This window comes from Medicago truncatula, chromosome 7, assembly GCF_003473485.1.
Source record: "Medicago truncatula cultivar Jemalong A17 chromosome 7, MtrunA17r5.0-ANR, whole genome shotgun sequence".
Lineage (NCBI taxonomy): Eukaryota > Viridiplantae > Streptophyta > Magnoliopsida > Fabales > Fabaceae > Medicago > Medicago truncatula.
Genome location: NC_053048.1, coordinates 54,703,636 through 54,721,932, shown reverse-complemented (window position 1 = coordinate 54,721,932; position 18,297 = coordinate 54,703,636). Strand labels below are relative to the sequence as shown.

Sequence of the window (18,297 nt, the reverse complement as noted above, 5' to 3'; positions counted from 1 at the left end):
TGCAATTACATGAACAATTTGTTGGAGGTGGTTAAAAGTTTGTTGAGTTAATTACCGCTACTAAGTTCATTTAATAATATGATTTCATTGAGTACTCAATTGTATTCCTTCACTCAGTATATCATTGAATAAATATGATTTCATTTTCAAATTCTCTCAATTACTCAACATGGTTTCAGAGCGGGATTTTCCCGCGTTGCTTCCTCAACAATATGAATCCGTATGGAGAGAGGCATAGATTAGGCAAAGCAAAAGCTAACATTCATTTGATGCAAGTTAATTCAAATCTCACCAAATAGTTTACCTTAATTAAGCACAAGATAAACAAGGATTATCTAATTAAGAAGCAGAATTAAGTTTTTCACCTAGCTAGCTAATTGATCTTGATTAATAGTTCTCCTAGCTAACTAATTAACTAATTGATCATAAAAGTTAAAATGCATCCGAATTGGATCAAGATAACTAATTAAACCAAATTCGATCTGAACAGCTAATTGAGTACTAGTTCCCATCATCAGAAGATTTGAGGTAAAGGTTTTCGCCGCCATCACCACCGCCGCCTCGACCTTGATCAGATGAAGAACTCATCCCAATCTCTTGTTGCTTGCCACTACCTCCAATAAGACTTCTGTGCAAACCCTCTCCTCCACCGCGGATGAAGTCAGGAAACCCACCACCAGAACCCAATGTTGAGCTACTACTTCCTCCCACGTTCATATTGCTACAGGCTTCGCTTTGCATCATGTGTAGTCCTGAAGTTCCACCGCCTCCAAGTTGGTGCTGTTGAAGGGCTGAGTAAGGTTGCTGCTGCTGTTGCTGTGCAAATAAAAGGGAGGAACGTGCAGCCATTAGTTGTTGTTGTTGTGTCATCTGCTGAGCCTGCATGTAGTGTGCTCCTCCCTGCTGCTGCTGACCCTGCATCATTCCACCACCAGAAGGGTACTGCTACACCATCAATCATCAATGATTAAACACTCATTAGTATTGATAATACATACATAATTAACCAAACCAAACAAATTATATCAGAATGTGCGTGTGTTTGTACCTGACCGGCCATGGTTGGAGGTTGAGGTTGAGAATCAGCTATTGCAGCTAGGTACATGAGATTTCTCTGTAGCCTTGCTTGATTCCTGATATATATATTATCACATATATGACAATGATTATAAATGACAACATACCTAATAAGCACACACGTTGACAAGTCGATATTGGTAACAATTAAAACAAGTGAACTAACTGAATGTCATGTAATGTGTCGGCCACGCCTTATATATGAAGTTTCAGTTCTATGTGGGACCCTTCACTTCACAATTTCAACCGTTAAATAAAATTAGGTTCATAAAAGAAATCAACGTGTTAGGGACAAAATCCATTAATCCTTTATCCCAAAAGGAATACAAGCATAATTTATGTATACTGTAGTGTAGCAGCAGCATCAGAAGATGGTCTGAACAAAACCATCTCTAACCTTTTTCTATTTCTTCAATATTGGGCCTCATGCTTAATGAAAAGAAACTAAATTGAATTCAACTAATATATAGGAGAATTAGACAAATACTTACTCGGCACACTCGCTAAGCTTGCCCGAATTCTGACTCTCTACAATCTTCAGAATCAAAGACTTGTTCTCATCCAAGTACTGCTTGTGTAAAATAAGTAAAAGGTTAGAAGAATGACATGATAATATCATATAAATATGCAAACGAATAAACCAGCGGGAAGGCTTAGTAACAAAACATATATTTTTAGTAACACTTACTCAAATATTCTCTAAATGGTTTCCACTTAAAGAACCAAGACATGCATGTTTTAACACAATAAGAAAATGGATGTTTATAAGAGAATATTGGAGTAAGTGTCACTCGCACTTCTCTTGCATAAAGTAAGAGAAAAGGTTTCATCATCATTTGTAATGGTTGCCTTGGGAAACTAACGTCTTATATCCTAAATGGAGTTTGCTTACTTTAAAAATCCGAATATTTTTACCAAATCTAGTCGACTTGCACTTGGATAAACCCTTTTCTCTTATTTTATGCAAGAGAAATGCTAGTCACACTTACTTCAATATTCTCTTTCAAACATTCATTCTCTTATTGTGTTAAAACATGTGTGTCTCGATTCTTTAAGTGGAAATTAGAAAATGGTGAGGATCACGTGAATTTTACCCAATTAGAGTGGGTGTCGAAAAGGGTTTATCCAAGTGCAAGTTGACTAGATCTGGTAAAAATATTCGGACTTTTAAAGTAAGCAAACTCCATTTAGTATATAAGACGTTAGTTTGCCAAGGCAACCATTTCTAATTACAAATGATGATGTCTAATATAATTTTTTTGGTCTATCAAACAAGAGTAATATATTTGTAGAACCATTTCGTGACTATTTTTGGGACAGCCTTCTCCTTCCCTCTAATTTTGGGACACAATGAGAGTACGGGAGAGAGCGTTGTCTCAAAATTATTATCTAAATATCATTTTTCATCAAACAACAGAGTTGTTAGCTGTTTAATTAAAATTCCAAAATTAGGTCACGAGTAAAGAATAGTCTATGGCAAAAAAGGGAGCACTAACGGTCCGGTTAGAGTCCCACATTAAATGATAATGAACCTGTTTGATGACATACAAGGTGAGACCTACCACTACTTATAAACATATTTTCAGTTTTCATTTCATTTCATTTCATGTATAACTCTTTTAACACTAGTTGTGGCAATTTATTTTAAGTTGTCAAAAAATCTACTAAACTAGGATTAAGACACTAGAAACATAAAGAGTTTCATATTCAACGCAAATTTATTATTGAAGACAAGAGTGGATACCAAGTCTCAAAGTGGGAAGCAACTAATAAGGTCAAACAATGTGGTTGAAAATCTAGACCAAGCAAAAAAAGAGTGAGTCACTGAGAAAAAGTGTTAATCAAAAGAAACAAGTATTAGTGTTTGTTTGATAAAGACAAAGAAGGACAGTGATTAAATTTTCAGATTCAGATAAGATATGTGTACACAGAGAGGCACACGTCATATACATTCTCAGGTAGGAGCAGCAGCAGTTTTGAAAGTAAAAACAAAAACAAAAATGAATCCATCCAAAGGCAGGGATGGGTGAGTTATAGAGTGGGCACAGTGCAACTGGAAGAAATAGATGATGAATGAGAATATTTAGCAGACATAAGGCAGCCACTAAGGATTAGCTAGAGCATCTACCTAGCAAGTGCAGGTATATAGCAGAAACTGACAAGTAAAGTGAAGAGAAGAGAGTAAAGCAGGTAGGTATATAATATAATAGTAATAAATAAAGGAGTACACTTCACTTCACTTGAATGAATGAATGAAGACCCACAAACAAAGCTGTGCTGTTCTACTGCTGAGCACAAAAGGGCCCCCAGGAAGCAGAGAAAGATGCCAGCAAGTTGTATGTAAACTATGTTGACTAAAGCTTTGCTTTGAATACAATACAAGACACCATATACAAGTGATGTGTAACATACATTGAACACATATAGATATGAAGACAGAAGCAATGAAGTTAAAGAAGGAGATAGATGAATGATGAATGAAATGAACCTGTTGAATGTGATCAGTGGTGACGTTGTTTGGATAGTAAGCTGCCATCATGGGCTGCATCTGCATCAGGTGCTGCTGCATTTCTCTACTCTTCTCAGCTATATATATATATATATATATATCTCTTATGATTATTATTAGATATTAAAATAATATAATGAAGGCTCTCTATCAAGTTTCTTAAAAGAAAGAAACAAAGTATTTGAAGTGCAGAGGAAGATCCAAAGGAAACACAGGTGCAAGAGTGCAAGTGTAAAGAGAAAGCAATGAATGAAACCCTTTTGAGTTCTCTTCTTGCAATGATGCTACAACACAGTGACAGAAGAAGAAGATAGTAGTATTTGAAAGAGTGTGACTAGAGAGAGAGAGAGAGAGCATTGGGGTTGGGGCCTTTCTTTCTTGTCTCTCACTCTGCAACGTTACGCAACGCAACGGAGCCTCTCTTCTCTTGAACTGCGTGTCCCTTCCTCCCTCTCAAAACCTAGGTTAGGTCACGTGATGATTTACTATATTGACAGGGAAATATGATACCCGTTCTACTTCAATAAATTACACAATAATAATCTATATTTCCGTCCCGTAGGTGTAGCTCAGTTGGGGGCTACCAAGGATAATTTGTGCAGGGGTTGGGGTTTGAACCCCGGATTTCCTACTTCTCCATACATAATGTGTGTGAATCTAGCCAATAGACTACTTGACAAAAAAAAATAATAATCTATATTTCCTTAAAATAAAAAAAAAATCTATATTTCAGACGACAAAAAAAAACATGAGGAGGAAAATACAAATAAATTTATTAATAGAGCAATGTTATACAATCTTTTACTGTGACAACTTCTCATACAACCAAATTATATAAGGGAGTTTCTACGGTATCCCTCATAAATTGAGGGATTTAGACATTGACACAAAAATCAAAATAATAGAGAAAGAAAGTATAAGAACAATATGAATATGAGAGAGAAGTTGTCATAAAATGCTTGTTCAAATATCATTTCTCTTATTAATATTGATGAGATCGTTTATATTTATAACATATACATAGAGGTTGGTGGGTTTAAAGGAAATAAAAATCCGCATATTTTTTTTTTGTCTTGTTAACGAGTGTCTCCAAGACACTCTTTAAGCTATTTAAAATAAGAAATTATTTTTTAGAAAAGTCAAATTCCAAGACATTAATTACATGCATTTTCATAATATACTTATTATTTATGGTCCTTAAAAATATCCCGGAATACTCGTTAAAATCAACAAGTATATTTTTTATCAAGTATCAAATCCAAAAAATAGAGGATCAACAAGTATATTAAAATCAGTCTCGATCAAATCCATTATCAAGTATCACTACTAAATTAGTCTCTATGCAAGTTCTAATACAATTAAATGCTACAAATTCGGGAGAGAATCAATCCAAAAAATAGAGGATCAACAAGGTAATACATTTTTTAATATGCATGTTGTTGGCTTTTGGAGTGATGTAATGACAAATGAAGACCATATTCGACAATATAAGAACGTCATTCTTTTGTGATGATATTTTTTAGTTTTTTTTTTTTTTATCAATTAATTTAGTGGTTACAAATTTATAATTTTAAGTTGAATAAATGTAGTGTTCAGAGTTCGGAACTCAATCTGCATATAATTTTATTTCGCTAACACTTTTAATAAATAATATTTAGTTACTATTATTCTTTAAGTTATAGGAAATGATTTTTTTTAAGGGAAAAAATTCATTTTGCTATTATTTTTAAAATCAAATGCATCAATACACATCGAAATATCAAATGTACAATAGAAATTCTCATATTTCTGTCATTGTTGGTTGATAAGCAAATGTCTCAAACTTGCTAAAACATAAGTTCAACTTCTGCTACAATGGAAAGTTTATAAACATAATCCAATTTATCTAAACTTTAATTTTATCTTATTTTTGACAAATAAACTTTATTTTATTAACAACAACAAAGGAAAATTTCTCACATTGTATATATGGGATTAGACGGACATTTAATTCTTTAATTGAATAAAAATTGATCTTTTTAAATCTTATTCATTGTTCTTATTTATACCAACTAAATTAAACTCACGAGAAGAAACAAGATTAATTTAAAACTAACCCTATGAAATAGTGGGGGACGGTGAGTAAGAATGCGAAAGAAATGTGTATGTCTTGTTGGGAAGCGTAGCTGCCAATTTTTGATAAAAAACTTTATGGTAAAACAGAGAGTATCTCACATTGTCCAGTGAGTATTGTCCGCTTGATGACGTTGGACTTTTCTAAGAGAATCTGATGCTACCTTTCATTGCATCACGCGCTCCCCCTCTTTAATTTTTTTTTTTTTTGTGGTTAGGGTTCGAATCTCAAATCTTATCTATACTCCATACGTTTCAAAATATAAACAAATTTTACTTTTTAAGTTCATTCAATTAATGATGTATGTGATTCATAATTACGAGTACTCTTCCCGGTGCTTATTATACTAAGAAAAACCAAAAAACATTAAAATTAATGTACTAATTAATTAGTCTAATTTTTTTAATATTTATAAGTAATATACATTTATAAAAAATTGTGAAGCATTAAATACATCTTCAACGCTCATCAACATGTAATTGTGGTTAATGCATGTGAGGTTTGGAGTAAATGATCATACCTTGATTGGTAGTGGTGTGAGCCTTTGCATAGTCTCCTGAAGATAACATTGAGCTTGGCGCATGTCTAGAGCAACATTTACATTCAACATCTTATTTTTTTCTCTTCCATCTTATCACCAACATATCATATTTATTACATCACCTTCTTTATTATTTTCTCTTTCAAGATGTCAAAGAGGTGTCCGAATATCAATCAAATATTTTTTAATTAAAACGAGTCATGTGTATTCCATTAGTATGATAAACAAAAAATTCAATTTAAAAATAAAAATAAAAATTAGTATAATACATACCACCCAAAAAAACATGCGACAATTTAATGAATTATTGGTTCAATGAACTTGTTGGGTTATAATTATCTAAATAACTTGTGTGGTCATAATAAGTGGAATTTAGAGATTATTGCATGCATTGAACTTTGATTAATTTATCTAACACTTCTACCATTATTTACACAATATCAACAAGACACGTAGAATAACGACCACATTGTTAAAAAAGTCTTTTCATTCAAGGAAACGATCAAATTGTTGGTTCTCATGCCTTGTACAAAGAAAATTTAAAAATCATCAAATTAGATTTTATGCAATCGTAAAAATGACATTGATATTACATTTTTACTTAAAATTTGTAGATTTTGTTCTAAGAATCCATTGGATTTTTTTTCTCTATTAATGCGACTATGGTGGTATTATATTTATAAAGAAATGGGAATGTACATTCTTTTTAATTCTATTGACAACATTTGAGTTTCGTCATTTTTGGAGGCAGATATAATAAGGGCAATTGATTGGCATTACCTTGACCATCGAGTCAGGCTTTTCAAAGGGTGTGCAATAGGGTCTAATCATCTACTTCCTCCTGTCTCAAATAGAAAAAAAATTCTTTTTTTTAGATTCATTGAGTAGTTAATGTATCTGGTCGATATTGTAAAGCAGATACATTAATTATTTAATAAACCTAAAAAGAGAATCTTTTCTTATATTTGAGACCGGAGGAAGTATCTTTTTGCCACTTGGTTAATTCAGCTAGCTAGGGAAATGAAATTATTTTAAAATATCTTTTATCATTTAGTCATTTTTTACGAAGTTTTTTTTTTAGGTTTGAAACTAACAAACAAAACAGACAAAGATTACGTAACGGGAATTGGAGAAAAGCACGTTAACACAAGATTGAGAATAGTAGAGAGAATAATTGCCTAAAATATTGGTATCGTAGCCACAAAGAGACATAGGATAAGTATCCCAAAAATTATTACATATCATTTTCAATTGAAATAGAGGATCGGGATTGGGGTCCAAAGGTTCACATGTACACTATTTGAGTGTTGTCCAGTCCATTCACAACTGTAATAGAATATGACCCTCATCATCAAGGTCAAACTTATCTCATTACCCCACATAACATATTATAGATATCCCTTTCCATTGGAAACACATGAAGCAGGAAATTGCAGGCTCTCATTTCTCTTACTCTTACACACACATACAATACAACAATAACATGTCTTCTTTTTGTGATTTTTTTTGCTTTCTTTTGGTTTGCCTTTAAGGGGAATTGCTCCTCTTTTGTAAGATTCCCACATCATAATATGTATCATTAATTCCAAATATAAATGCAATACCATATACTACCAATTATACATGGATGTACAAAGTAATAGCTACATTATACACTATCGCCAAAAAATCCATTATTGTTGTAGTATTGATGATCATCAATGAATTGAGTCAAACCCTAATAAACGCAATTGGTTTGTGTCTCGGTTTTTCAAACATGATGGGTGGTTAGGGTGTCACAACACAATTGGTTTCTGTGTTTAAAAATTCGAATCCTGTCTTTTCCATCCTTGCTTTTCTTTAGGGTAGCCCCCCATGCCTTGCTGTCACTGCATGTAGGTCCTTCATTCTCTGCTCCTTCAACCACACATACATAGATCAATCACGCGCCTCTCTCATTATGCTTGCTTAGGGATCATCTTGCCCTAATTGAACTTAATTTGTCTTTTTTTTTTCTTCCGAATATTTTGCGCAATTGCGAAAAATAATCCTTCAAGATTTATGGGATTTAAATGGATGATAAACTTTTTTAAAAGTTTTGATGTTGCTACATGTTCAAGGTTGAATTCGAATCCATGATCTTTGTTAAGTTATAAGAGAACTATATCATCTCATCTAAGTGTTCTTTGATAACTTACTTCGTCTTTCATTAAAAATGTTTTTTTTTTTTTTTTGGAAAATCTTAAAGCATCTGTTTAAGAAATTAAACACGGTAAAACTATTTTGGAACTTAGGTAAACATCTCTTAAAAGTTTACAACTACTTCTATCATGCATGGGTATCGTTAAAGTTTTTTTGGCCAAAGGATGTGCCAACCGATTCATATGCAAGATGCGACTATGTTGTTTGATAAAGAGTTGTGTGGAGCGGTTGAGGACATTGTGATTGGTGGATGTCCTTTCTTTGGAGATCTTCAATGGAGGTTGGCTTCTTTACCTATTAGGTTTAGGGGGGCTAGGTTTGTACTCAGCAGTAGACATCTCCTTGCACACTTTTGTGACTTCTAGGGTGCAGTCTTGGATGCTACAAGATCATATTTTGAGAGACAGTGTGATATGTCGTATGGACTCAGATTTTGATAATGTTTTGGATGATCTTCGTGTTACGATTCCAAATTTTGACGTTAGTAGTTTTACTTGCAAGGATTGTCCCTCCTAAAGCACCACATGTTTTGGAGAGTACTCTTTTTAGTAAAATTGTTCAAGATATGGAAGTTAAGTTTGACATGACCACTAGACAGAAGACAGTTTTAGGATGTTTGCAAGTAGCACATGCTCAGGATTTTCTTCTAGCTATCCTGATTGATGAGTTATGTCAACATATGTCAGTGGAGTAACGTACTATCCATAGATATTGCCTCATGATTCCACTATTTGCTATTGACGAGGTGTGCTCTGTTTGTCGTAAGGCGCGCTTGGATACTTTTGGGGAGCACGTCGTTTATTGTAAGAAGCTTCCCGACTTTAAGTACATCACGACTTTGTTAGGGATGTACTTTTTGATATATTCAGGCGGGCGGGGGTATCAGTGAAGAAGGAGTCGCGTGTGAACTTTCTGACTGACGCACTAGATAGAAGATCGACACTTTGACTTACGAATGTAATGGCGTGCGAATGGGTAGGAGGAAAACATACATGTCTAGACTTGACTAGGGTTTCACCACTTGTGGGGGTTAGGGGTAGCGGCTTTTACAAAAGGACGAGTATCTCTAAAAGTTGCGTCAGCAAAGTGACAAAATATGAGAAAGTGTGTTCTCACAATCAATATACTTTTATACTATTTGCGTTTGACATTTTCGGTTTCCTAGCATCACAGGTTGTTGACCTTCTAAATAGAGATGCTTCCTTAAAAAATATTATTGATCGATGTGATTATTAATATTTTTGAAACTTAAAATTGTTTTTATTTTTGTTTTAACATAAACAACAACCAGAATACTATACACGTGAAAATCCCAGTTTTATAACCCTACATCTAACAGCATGGTCAAGGAATAAATAGTACTGGTACGTATTTCACTTTGAATAACAAAATGCTGGAAGTTTACCCCCAAAAGAAAAAGAATAATGAAACCAACCAGCCCAACAAATTATTCCAAGAGAGAACTAAAGTCCATTGAGACAAGAGCAGACATAATTAATGGCAGAAATCCCGAACAGGAATTATATGCTATTAAGAGCATAATGTGCTTATATTTCCCTGTTCAGCATGCACTGTGTTGTTAAAAAAAATGAGTGTTTTTACGAGCACACTCTATTTTAACAATAGTAGTGGAGGACGTTGATGACACGCGTTTGATGTTGTTGCAATGTGAAGACCATAATACATAGCCTTTTTTAGCATTTGTTAGTTTGCAAGTTACAGCAGAGGTGAGTGAGTCCACATACATATGTCTGAGTCTGAGACCACAACAGTTCTTTGCCTTGCCTTAAATGACTTTGCAATAATGTGCGGTACTATAGTTTTTTGGCTCACTTCTGTGTTTTACCATGTGACCTGGTGGGGGAAATGCCCCCAAATTTTTGACACTTTCTGCCAAAACAAAATTCCAATGCTCGAGAATCTATCAATTATATGCATCACTCAAACCTTGCTACTGTAAGTAATACATTTACAAGGAATTCATAAGACACTTTAAGCAAATTATCACAAGTTAAATACAACTCTTTCACCATGGAGAATCCACTTTGTGTGTTTAACAAATTATTAGGAGTTTGATAGGACTCTTGTATTTTACTATAGAGAATCGACTTTGCATGTTTAATGAATTTATCGATGGAGATTAGTTATCGTTAAATATAAACCAATACTTATTGAAAAGTTAATAATATAATGGACTTTTAACGTCTAAGAAGATATCCAACACCATAATTTTATAAGGTTTTTGTTTTCATTTTTTTCTCCAATCTAACGAACCACTTTCGAAAGAGCAACACCTTTGGTATTACGTAATAATATATTGGACTAAGAGCAATCACACAAGTGAATCTTAACATCACATCTTCATATAAAATTGTAAGACATTGTATACATGTTTTCTCTAAAAAAAGAAAATACTAGTTTTCTCACTTATCCAAGTGAAGTTAAAATATGAGCCAAAGATTGTCTTTGGCTAGCTTGGTGGAGATGCCTTGATGATTCTCACGCCATATGTGTTACCGTCTTACAAAGTTTGATTCAGAGGAGAGTACTTGCGAAGATAACTTACCCAAAAAAGAAATTAATTGCAATACAAAGGACTAAGGTACCTATTTCTTTTATTTTAAATTAAACTATCAGAAATACATAGGAGGATTAAGGTGCCTACTTCATGTCCTCGTGAGTTTAGCTCAGTTGGTTAGAACAATGCATAAAATATGCAATGTTCGGGGTTCAAACCCCAACCAATACAAAAAAAAAGGTGGCTACTTCGCTTTTCTAGGGACACACTCCCTAACACACTCTTTTAACACACTCCAATTAAAATTTGCCACATCACCTCTCATTTTTATTCCTTTTACCTGTTACATGTTTTTCCGGTTGCTAAACTTAACAAAAAAAATGGTGCAGTTTTTTTTTTTTCATTGTCTTTCTAGTTTCTACTGTGACAATTTTGCAGAGTGACAAATATTGTTGTGATAGTGAGCCATCATCATCGTTCCACTTTTTTCCATTTCTTCTCCCGTTCTAATTCACTTTTATTTTCAATTTCTAACAACAACCCCTCTTCTCAATTTGTGAAGATGCAAAATGAAAGAAAAACATAAATCTTAAAGAAAATTGGTGACAGTGAGCGCTGGAACAAGTATATTGGAGTCATGGATGACAAAATGGGGATGATGAGATTTTTTTCATGGGTGCCATGGATCTTAAGGAAAAGGGGTGTATAAGTCATAAGGGACCACAAATTGAAAAAAATCAGAAATGGATCTTGTTCTGTTGGTGTCGTTATTTTTCAAGAAGGAGGATCTTATAGATGTCTCCAAACACCACCATCGGCAGAAAACAAATCAAGGAGGAAGACGGCGAACAAATTTTTTAACGTTAAGCGACTTTTTTTTTTTGAAGGAAAAGTTAAGCTACTTGTTGTGCCGGTGCCAGGTTAAAATAATTAAAAGAAGGGGTGATGTGATTAAATTTTATTGGAGTGTGTTAGAGAGTGTGTTAGGGAGTGTGTCCCTAGCATTTCTCTTGTTCATATTGTAGTTGAACTATTTTATTAGATTTGACTATTTGTTTGATTAATAATTTTGTTGTATTTGCCTTCAATTTATGAAGTTGAGAATGATGAGAATCATGACATGATTTAGCAAGCGTGTCACGATTTTCTAGGCAGTGAGCATGGTTTTGCAGGGTGTCCAATCGTGACACGATTTTGGGAAAACGTGACACGATTTTCGGCTTGCTGGGCAAGTTTTCAGGATAAGGTTGGTCGTACCTTGGGTCGTACGCACCAAACGTGTCACGATTTTGGAAAACGTGACACAATTTTGACAGTTGAAGACTGATATATAAGTGTTCTTTGCAGATTTTGAAGAGGAGCTTGAAGAGAGAGAAACTTGGGAAATCAAAGGAGATAACTTTAGGGTTGAGGGTCTTTGATTAGAGTTCTCTTGGGTTGGGAAACATTGTAAACACCTTGGGTGAGTGAAAATCAATGAGTGTCTTGTTCATTGGTGAGATTGAGAAAATGGGTAGAAATTAGGGTTGTTCTTTGTGAATTTGTTGAAGCTAATTTCTTGTAACCCATTTGTATCTCTTTGTAAGAACTCAATGATAGTGGAATGGAGAGATCAATCTCTCCCCCATATTAGGTCAAGTTGGACCGAACTGGATCAACAATCTTTGGTGTGTTTGTTCCTCTCTTCTCTCCATTTATCTTTTGCTTGTGGTTTTGTGCTTTTCACTTTGATTACTAGATTAGATCTAGGTGTTGTTATTATTGTTGTTGCTTGTGTTCACTTTGATATTGGTTACTACTTTCCTTTGCTCCACACATCATAGTTTGTATTGGTGTGAGTTTTGTGTCCGAATTCACAACATTGGCGCCCACCGTGGGGCATAGGAGTGAATTGGTTTAGTGAGTACCATGGGTTCAAAGTGGTATATTGAGAAGTTCACCGGAAGTAATGATTTTGGGTTATGGAAGGTGAAGATGCAAGCGGTGTTGATACAACAAAAGTGTGAGAAAGCTTTGAAGGGTGAAGGTGCGTTGCCGGTCACCATGACACAAGCGTAGAAGACCGAGATGGTGGACAAGGCTAGGAGTGCCATTGTATTGTGCCTCGGTGACAAAGTTTTGAGGGATGTCGCAAAGGAACCTACCGCGGCGTCGATGTGGTCAAAGTTTGAGTCATTGTATATGACCAAATCTTTGGCTCATAGGCAATTCCTTAAGCAACAACTCTAATCATTCAAGATGGTGGAGTCAAAGACTGTGATGGAGCAATTAACGGAGTTCAACAAAATCCTTGATGATTTGGAGAACATTGAGGTGCAACTTAAGAACGAAGACAAGGTTATACTCTTGTTGTGTGCTCTACCGAGATCATTTGAATCCTTCAAGGATACCATGCTCTGTGGCAAAGAAGGCACTGTCACCTTGGAAGAAGTTCAAGCGGCTTTAAGAACCAGGGAGTTGACCAAGTCTAAGGACTTGAGAGCGGGTGAAAACAGTGAAGTTCTTAGTGTTTCAAGAGGAAATGGTGGAGGTAGAGGTAACCGAGGAAGCTCAAAGAACAGTAACAAGGATAATTATAAGTGTTTTAAGTGTCACAAGTTTGGCCACTTCAAGAGGGATTGTTCGGAGGACAATGAGAACTCCGTGCAAGTTGTGTCCGAGGAGTATAAGGATGAAGGTGCTTTGGTGGTGAGTTGTTGGGAGGATGAAGAAGGTGAGGTCTCTCAACTTGGTATTGATTCCTTGTAGAGTGGTGTTCGTCTGGAGAGACGTTAAACACTCAACATCATCATGGAGAGGCGGTGGGAAGAATACTCATGGTTAGCCTGGATAGGCGGTGTGAAGAGTACTCGTGATCAACCTTTAAGGTGGAGTTGCAAGGTGAAGGCATAGTGTGTGTACGCATTTGGAAGTTGAGGTAGAGAAAGCTCAACTTAAGGTGGAGTTGATGACACCTGGAATGGTACAACTATGGTGGCCTTGAGTGATATGCTCTAGTTGTGAGCATGTGAATTCTTCATGAGGACGGAAGACATTCCAGGGTTTGAAGAATGTATGGTGTGGCTTGTGTGATTACCTAAAAGATCAAGGGTGATCGGATGCAAGGTGATCTTCAAGGAAGCGGGAGACGTTCCGTGGTTGAAGAGGGTTTGGTGTAGACTTATGGAGCTACTTGGTGTAGTTGGATGCAAGGAAAAGAAAAGATAATTAGTGGTTGGTGGTTAAAGTGGCATCATCATCAATTTGAAGTCAAGGTGGAGAAATGTTGTATTTGCCTTCAATTTGTGAAGTTGAGAATGATGAGAATCGTGACACGATTTAGCAAGCATGTCACGATTTTCCAGGCAGTGAGCATGGTTTTGCAGGGTGTCCAATCGTGACACGATTTTGGGAAAACGTGACACGATTTTCGGCTTGCTGGGCAAGTTTTCAGGATAAGGTTGGTCGTACCTTGGGTTGTACGCACCAAACGTGTCACGATTTTGGAAAACATGACATGATTTTGACAGCTGAAGACTGCTATATAGGTGTTCTTTGCAGATTTTGAAGAGGAGCTTGAAGAGAGAGAAACTTGGGAAATCAAAGGAGGTAACTTCAAGGTTGAAGGTCTTTGATTAGAGTTCTCTTGGGTTGGAAAACATTGTAAACACCTTGGGTGAGTGAAAATCATTGAGTGTCTTGTTCATTGGTGAGATTGAGAAAATGGGTAGAAATTAGGGTTGTTCTTTGTGAACTTGTTGAAGCTAATTTCTTGTAACCCATTTGTATCTCTTTGTAAGAACTCATTGATAGTGGATTGGAGAGATCAATCTCTCCCCATATTAAGTCAAGTTGGACCGAACTGAATCAACAATCTTTGGTGTGTTTGTTCCTCTCTTCTCTCCCTTTATCTTTTGCTTGTGGTTTTGTACTTTTCACTTTGATTACTAGATTAGATCTAGGTGTTGTTATTATTGTTGTTGTTTGTGTTCACTTTGATATTGGTTACTACTTTCTTTTGTTCCACACATCATAGTTTGTATTGGTGTGAGTTTTGTGTCCGAATTCATAACAAATTTAAATAATATTACAAAATAATTAAATAGTTTAAATGAAAGGTAAAATTAGAAGAAAAATGTCAATCAAAACTATATAAAAATAGAAGAAAAAATTGGTGTTGGCCTTCCTGTTCATAAAAAAAATAAACCTTAATGATATGAAGTTGGATCAAGATGTATATAAATTTTGGTAAAAAATTATTCCGCTATAAAATCAAATTCAAGTTCCTAAGGGGTGTTTATTGAAAATTTGATGACATGTCATATACTTTGAGTTACATGTAGTTCCTATACCTCTCCAAAAAAAATGTGGTTGTACACAAAAATTTCTTTTCTACAATTTCCATTCCATCCCTTTAATATTCTTTTCTTCTTATTTTCTTTCCTTTAATTTTCTTTAACAATCAAAACAAAGCATTGGAGTTAGGTAAAAATAGACACATTTTTTCGTCAAAAATCAAAATCAAAATAAACCCATTTTCATATATATTATTGTACCTTCCATTAACTTTATTTTCAAAACTTCTTGTTCCCATATACATCTACACGTCTATTGTGCAACTTGCTTGCAAACAGAATAGTACTTGTGGTCCTTTGTCAAAGGAATCTCTAGCTGATCGAGTTAAAATACAAGCTTTGGAGACATATCTATGCCAATAATAATTGAAACTAAAAGTGAATCTCTAGGTAAAAAAAATTGATGTTGACATATTTCATAAGGCTGAGACACACAAATAAAATACGTAAATGCTCCCTCTTCATCAAAGCTATTTTCACGAATTGCAAGCAAATCAACTGCACATTATCACAAGTAAGTTGTATCAATCATTTTAATGATAATGTTAGTTTGTTTAGGTTTATTTTTAAAAAAAAATTATAGTAGTTTGCATGTGGTTAGGGTTGATTTTAAAATTGACAATTTGATGATTGCATGTATAATCTATGAATTGATAAATGAATGTAGTTGTTGCCTATGTTGTTTAAATCATAATGTGGCTTTGAATGGTGGCAAATGAACACAATTTGAATATGTTTTATACTTTGCACACAAAGTGTTTGATCAAATGCCTCAATGAAAATTATATTGATTATTTAGTTAGTTTAGGTTATGGAAATGATAGAAATGATGTTAATTATAGTTTGATTAAGTGTATATTGATTTTCTAGTTAGTTTAGGTTATGAGAATTATGATGGACACAAATGATTAAGTATATAGAAATGATTAAGTGTATGTTAATTATTGAATGATGTTTGGAAATGATGAACATAAATTTTATTGTAATGATGATTATATTTAATGATTTTAGGTTATGGAAATGATGTTCATTGTTGTACTTTTAATGTGTTTGATTATGTTTATGTTTAGTTTAGGTTTAATGTGTTTGATTAGGTTATGAAAATGATGTTAATTTTATAATTTTTTGTGTAGATATGGCCGATCAATACCCCATTGATCCATCTAAGATGATTGGTTGTAGGCGTGCGATGGTTTAGGGAGATCCCAAAGAGGGGAAGAGGTCGGAGGGGAGATGGTTTAGGGAGTTCTCAGGCTACACAGCCTGAAGAGTCACAGGTTGTTGACCCGTCACAGCTTGTTGACCAGTCTGAGGTGGAGTACCAGAATTATCAGGATCAGGTACACCACGATGTGACTGATGGTGGGTATGACCAGAATCATATACCAAAGCAGCAGCAACATGAACCAGACGATGATGAAATTGCAGCAGTGGCTGCCCCGGAGGTGTTACCTGTGGACCCTCCCTTTCCTAGAGGACCGGAAAACCTATCTCTGCTGCACTCGTATGCCAAGCATGTGACATTGCCGCTTTAGTATAATTCAGAAAACGTAAGTGTAATTTTTTTAAATATTTTTTCTTTATGTTTAATTATTTTCTTTATATGTGTGTTTGTTTAATTATTATATAAACTTTTATATGTGTTCTTTTTAATTCTTTTCTTTATATTTTCTTTCTTTCAACTTTTATTGTTTTCTTTATGTATAATTATGATTTAAATTGTTTTTGTTATGTTTTTTTTTAAGTTTTACATGTGTTATGTCTTAAATTAAAAATATGTGCGACAAATTAAATTTGTGATTTTTATTTTTGCATTTGTTAAGTTTTATTTTTATTAGTTAAATGTTTACATTGTTTAAACTATGTTTATTTTTCTATTATTTCAGTGCCGCAAGTTCCGTTATGTAAAACCGATTAATCATGGTGCTAAGATTTTGAGTCTCGGACGTCCAAACGGCAATCAGAGATGGTTTTGGGATCTGCTTAGGGAGAGAGGGTTACATGATTTGGTTTTCTTGGGCTACCCCACTGTGTCTCATGCTTTGCTGATGACTCGAGAGGTGGCATCCCGAGACCAACACTTTTCACATGCCCATGGGGGAGATGATCGTGACTTTGGAGGATGTCGCATGTCTTATGCATCTTCATGTTGAAGGGCGAATGTTGGGCCACCGAAAGAAGATGCTGAGACATGAGGGAGAGGCACTACTGGTGAGGCACTTGGGTTCGTCGAAGAGTGAGGCAGAGAAAATTTGCAATAAAGAGTATGGTGCGTACATTAGTTATCCAAAGCTGAGGGAATTATATACGACTAGCCTTGGTAGGGCTAACATTTTGGCGGATACAGAGGAGCTGGAGGAGTTGGAGAGGGTTAGGACTTATTGTGTGAGGTGTTACCTTCTCTACTTGGTTGGATGCTTGTTGTTTGAGGATAGAAGCAACAAACGCATCGAGTTGGTCTATCTGACGACCATGGAGGACGGCTACGCGGGGATGCGTAATTATTCGTGGGGAGGGATGACACTTGCATACCTATACAGCAAGTTAGCTGAGAGCTGTTTACCTGGAGACAGACAGATTGGGGGAAGCATGACACTGCTCACTGTAACAAAACTTATATTTTATTTTTTTGTTAACTATTATTTTTTTGTTATATTTTTCGTGCGTAATAATTTATAAATGTGATTTGTTTGGTTTGTGCACACATGGTTTTTGGCGCACTTTCCTAAGTTTTATGTTGTTGATCCAAACACCAAGTATGTTGAAAACTTACCGGTTGCGGCGAGGAGGAAGCTTCATAAGGGTCATATAGAGGGGGTCGCGTATCGGTTGCTTGATTGTATTATGTTCGATGACGTATGTTGGAGGCCGTACAAAGAGCACAGGGACTTCCAGGCTTTTGAGGAGGTATTCTGGTATTCAGGCTGGATTATGTGCGGTGATCGTAGGGTGCACCGTCACTTGCCCGAAAGGGTTTTGAGGCAGTACGGATACGTCCAGACCGTACCTAGACATCCGTCGGAG

At 35.2% G+C, this 18,297-nt stretch overlaps 1 protein-coding gene across 2 annotated transcripts; it reads right to left on the bottom strand.

Moving 5' to 3' along the window:
- Positions 1-239: 239 nt before the first annotated feature.
- LOC25499695 (GRF1-interacting factor 1) lies at positions 240-4,057 on the bottom strand. 2 transcript variants are annotated; one of them, XM_039827272.1, is made up of 4 exons: positions 3,566-4,057; positions 1,569-1,645; positions 1,049-1,133; positions 240-945 (listed from the first exon to the last, which is right to left on the bottom strand). In XM_039827272.1, the coding sequence occupies exons 1-4, from the start codon at positions 3,644-3,646 to the stop codon at positions 502-504; spliced, it is 687 nt and encodes a 228-aa protein (XP_039683206.1). In that variant the 5' UTR covers positions 3,647-4,057; the 3' UTR covers positions 240-501. The 2 variants fall into 2 exon arrangements, with proteins under 2 accessions (XP_039683206.1, XP_039683207.1); XM_039827273.1 differs by having other exon boundaries at positions 502-942; positions 3,566-4,029.
- Positions 4,058-18,297: the final 14,240 nt, after the last annotated feature.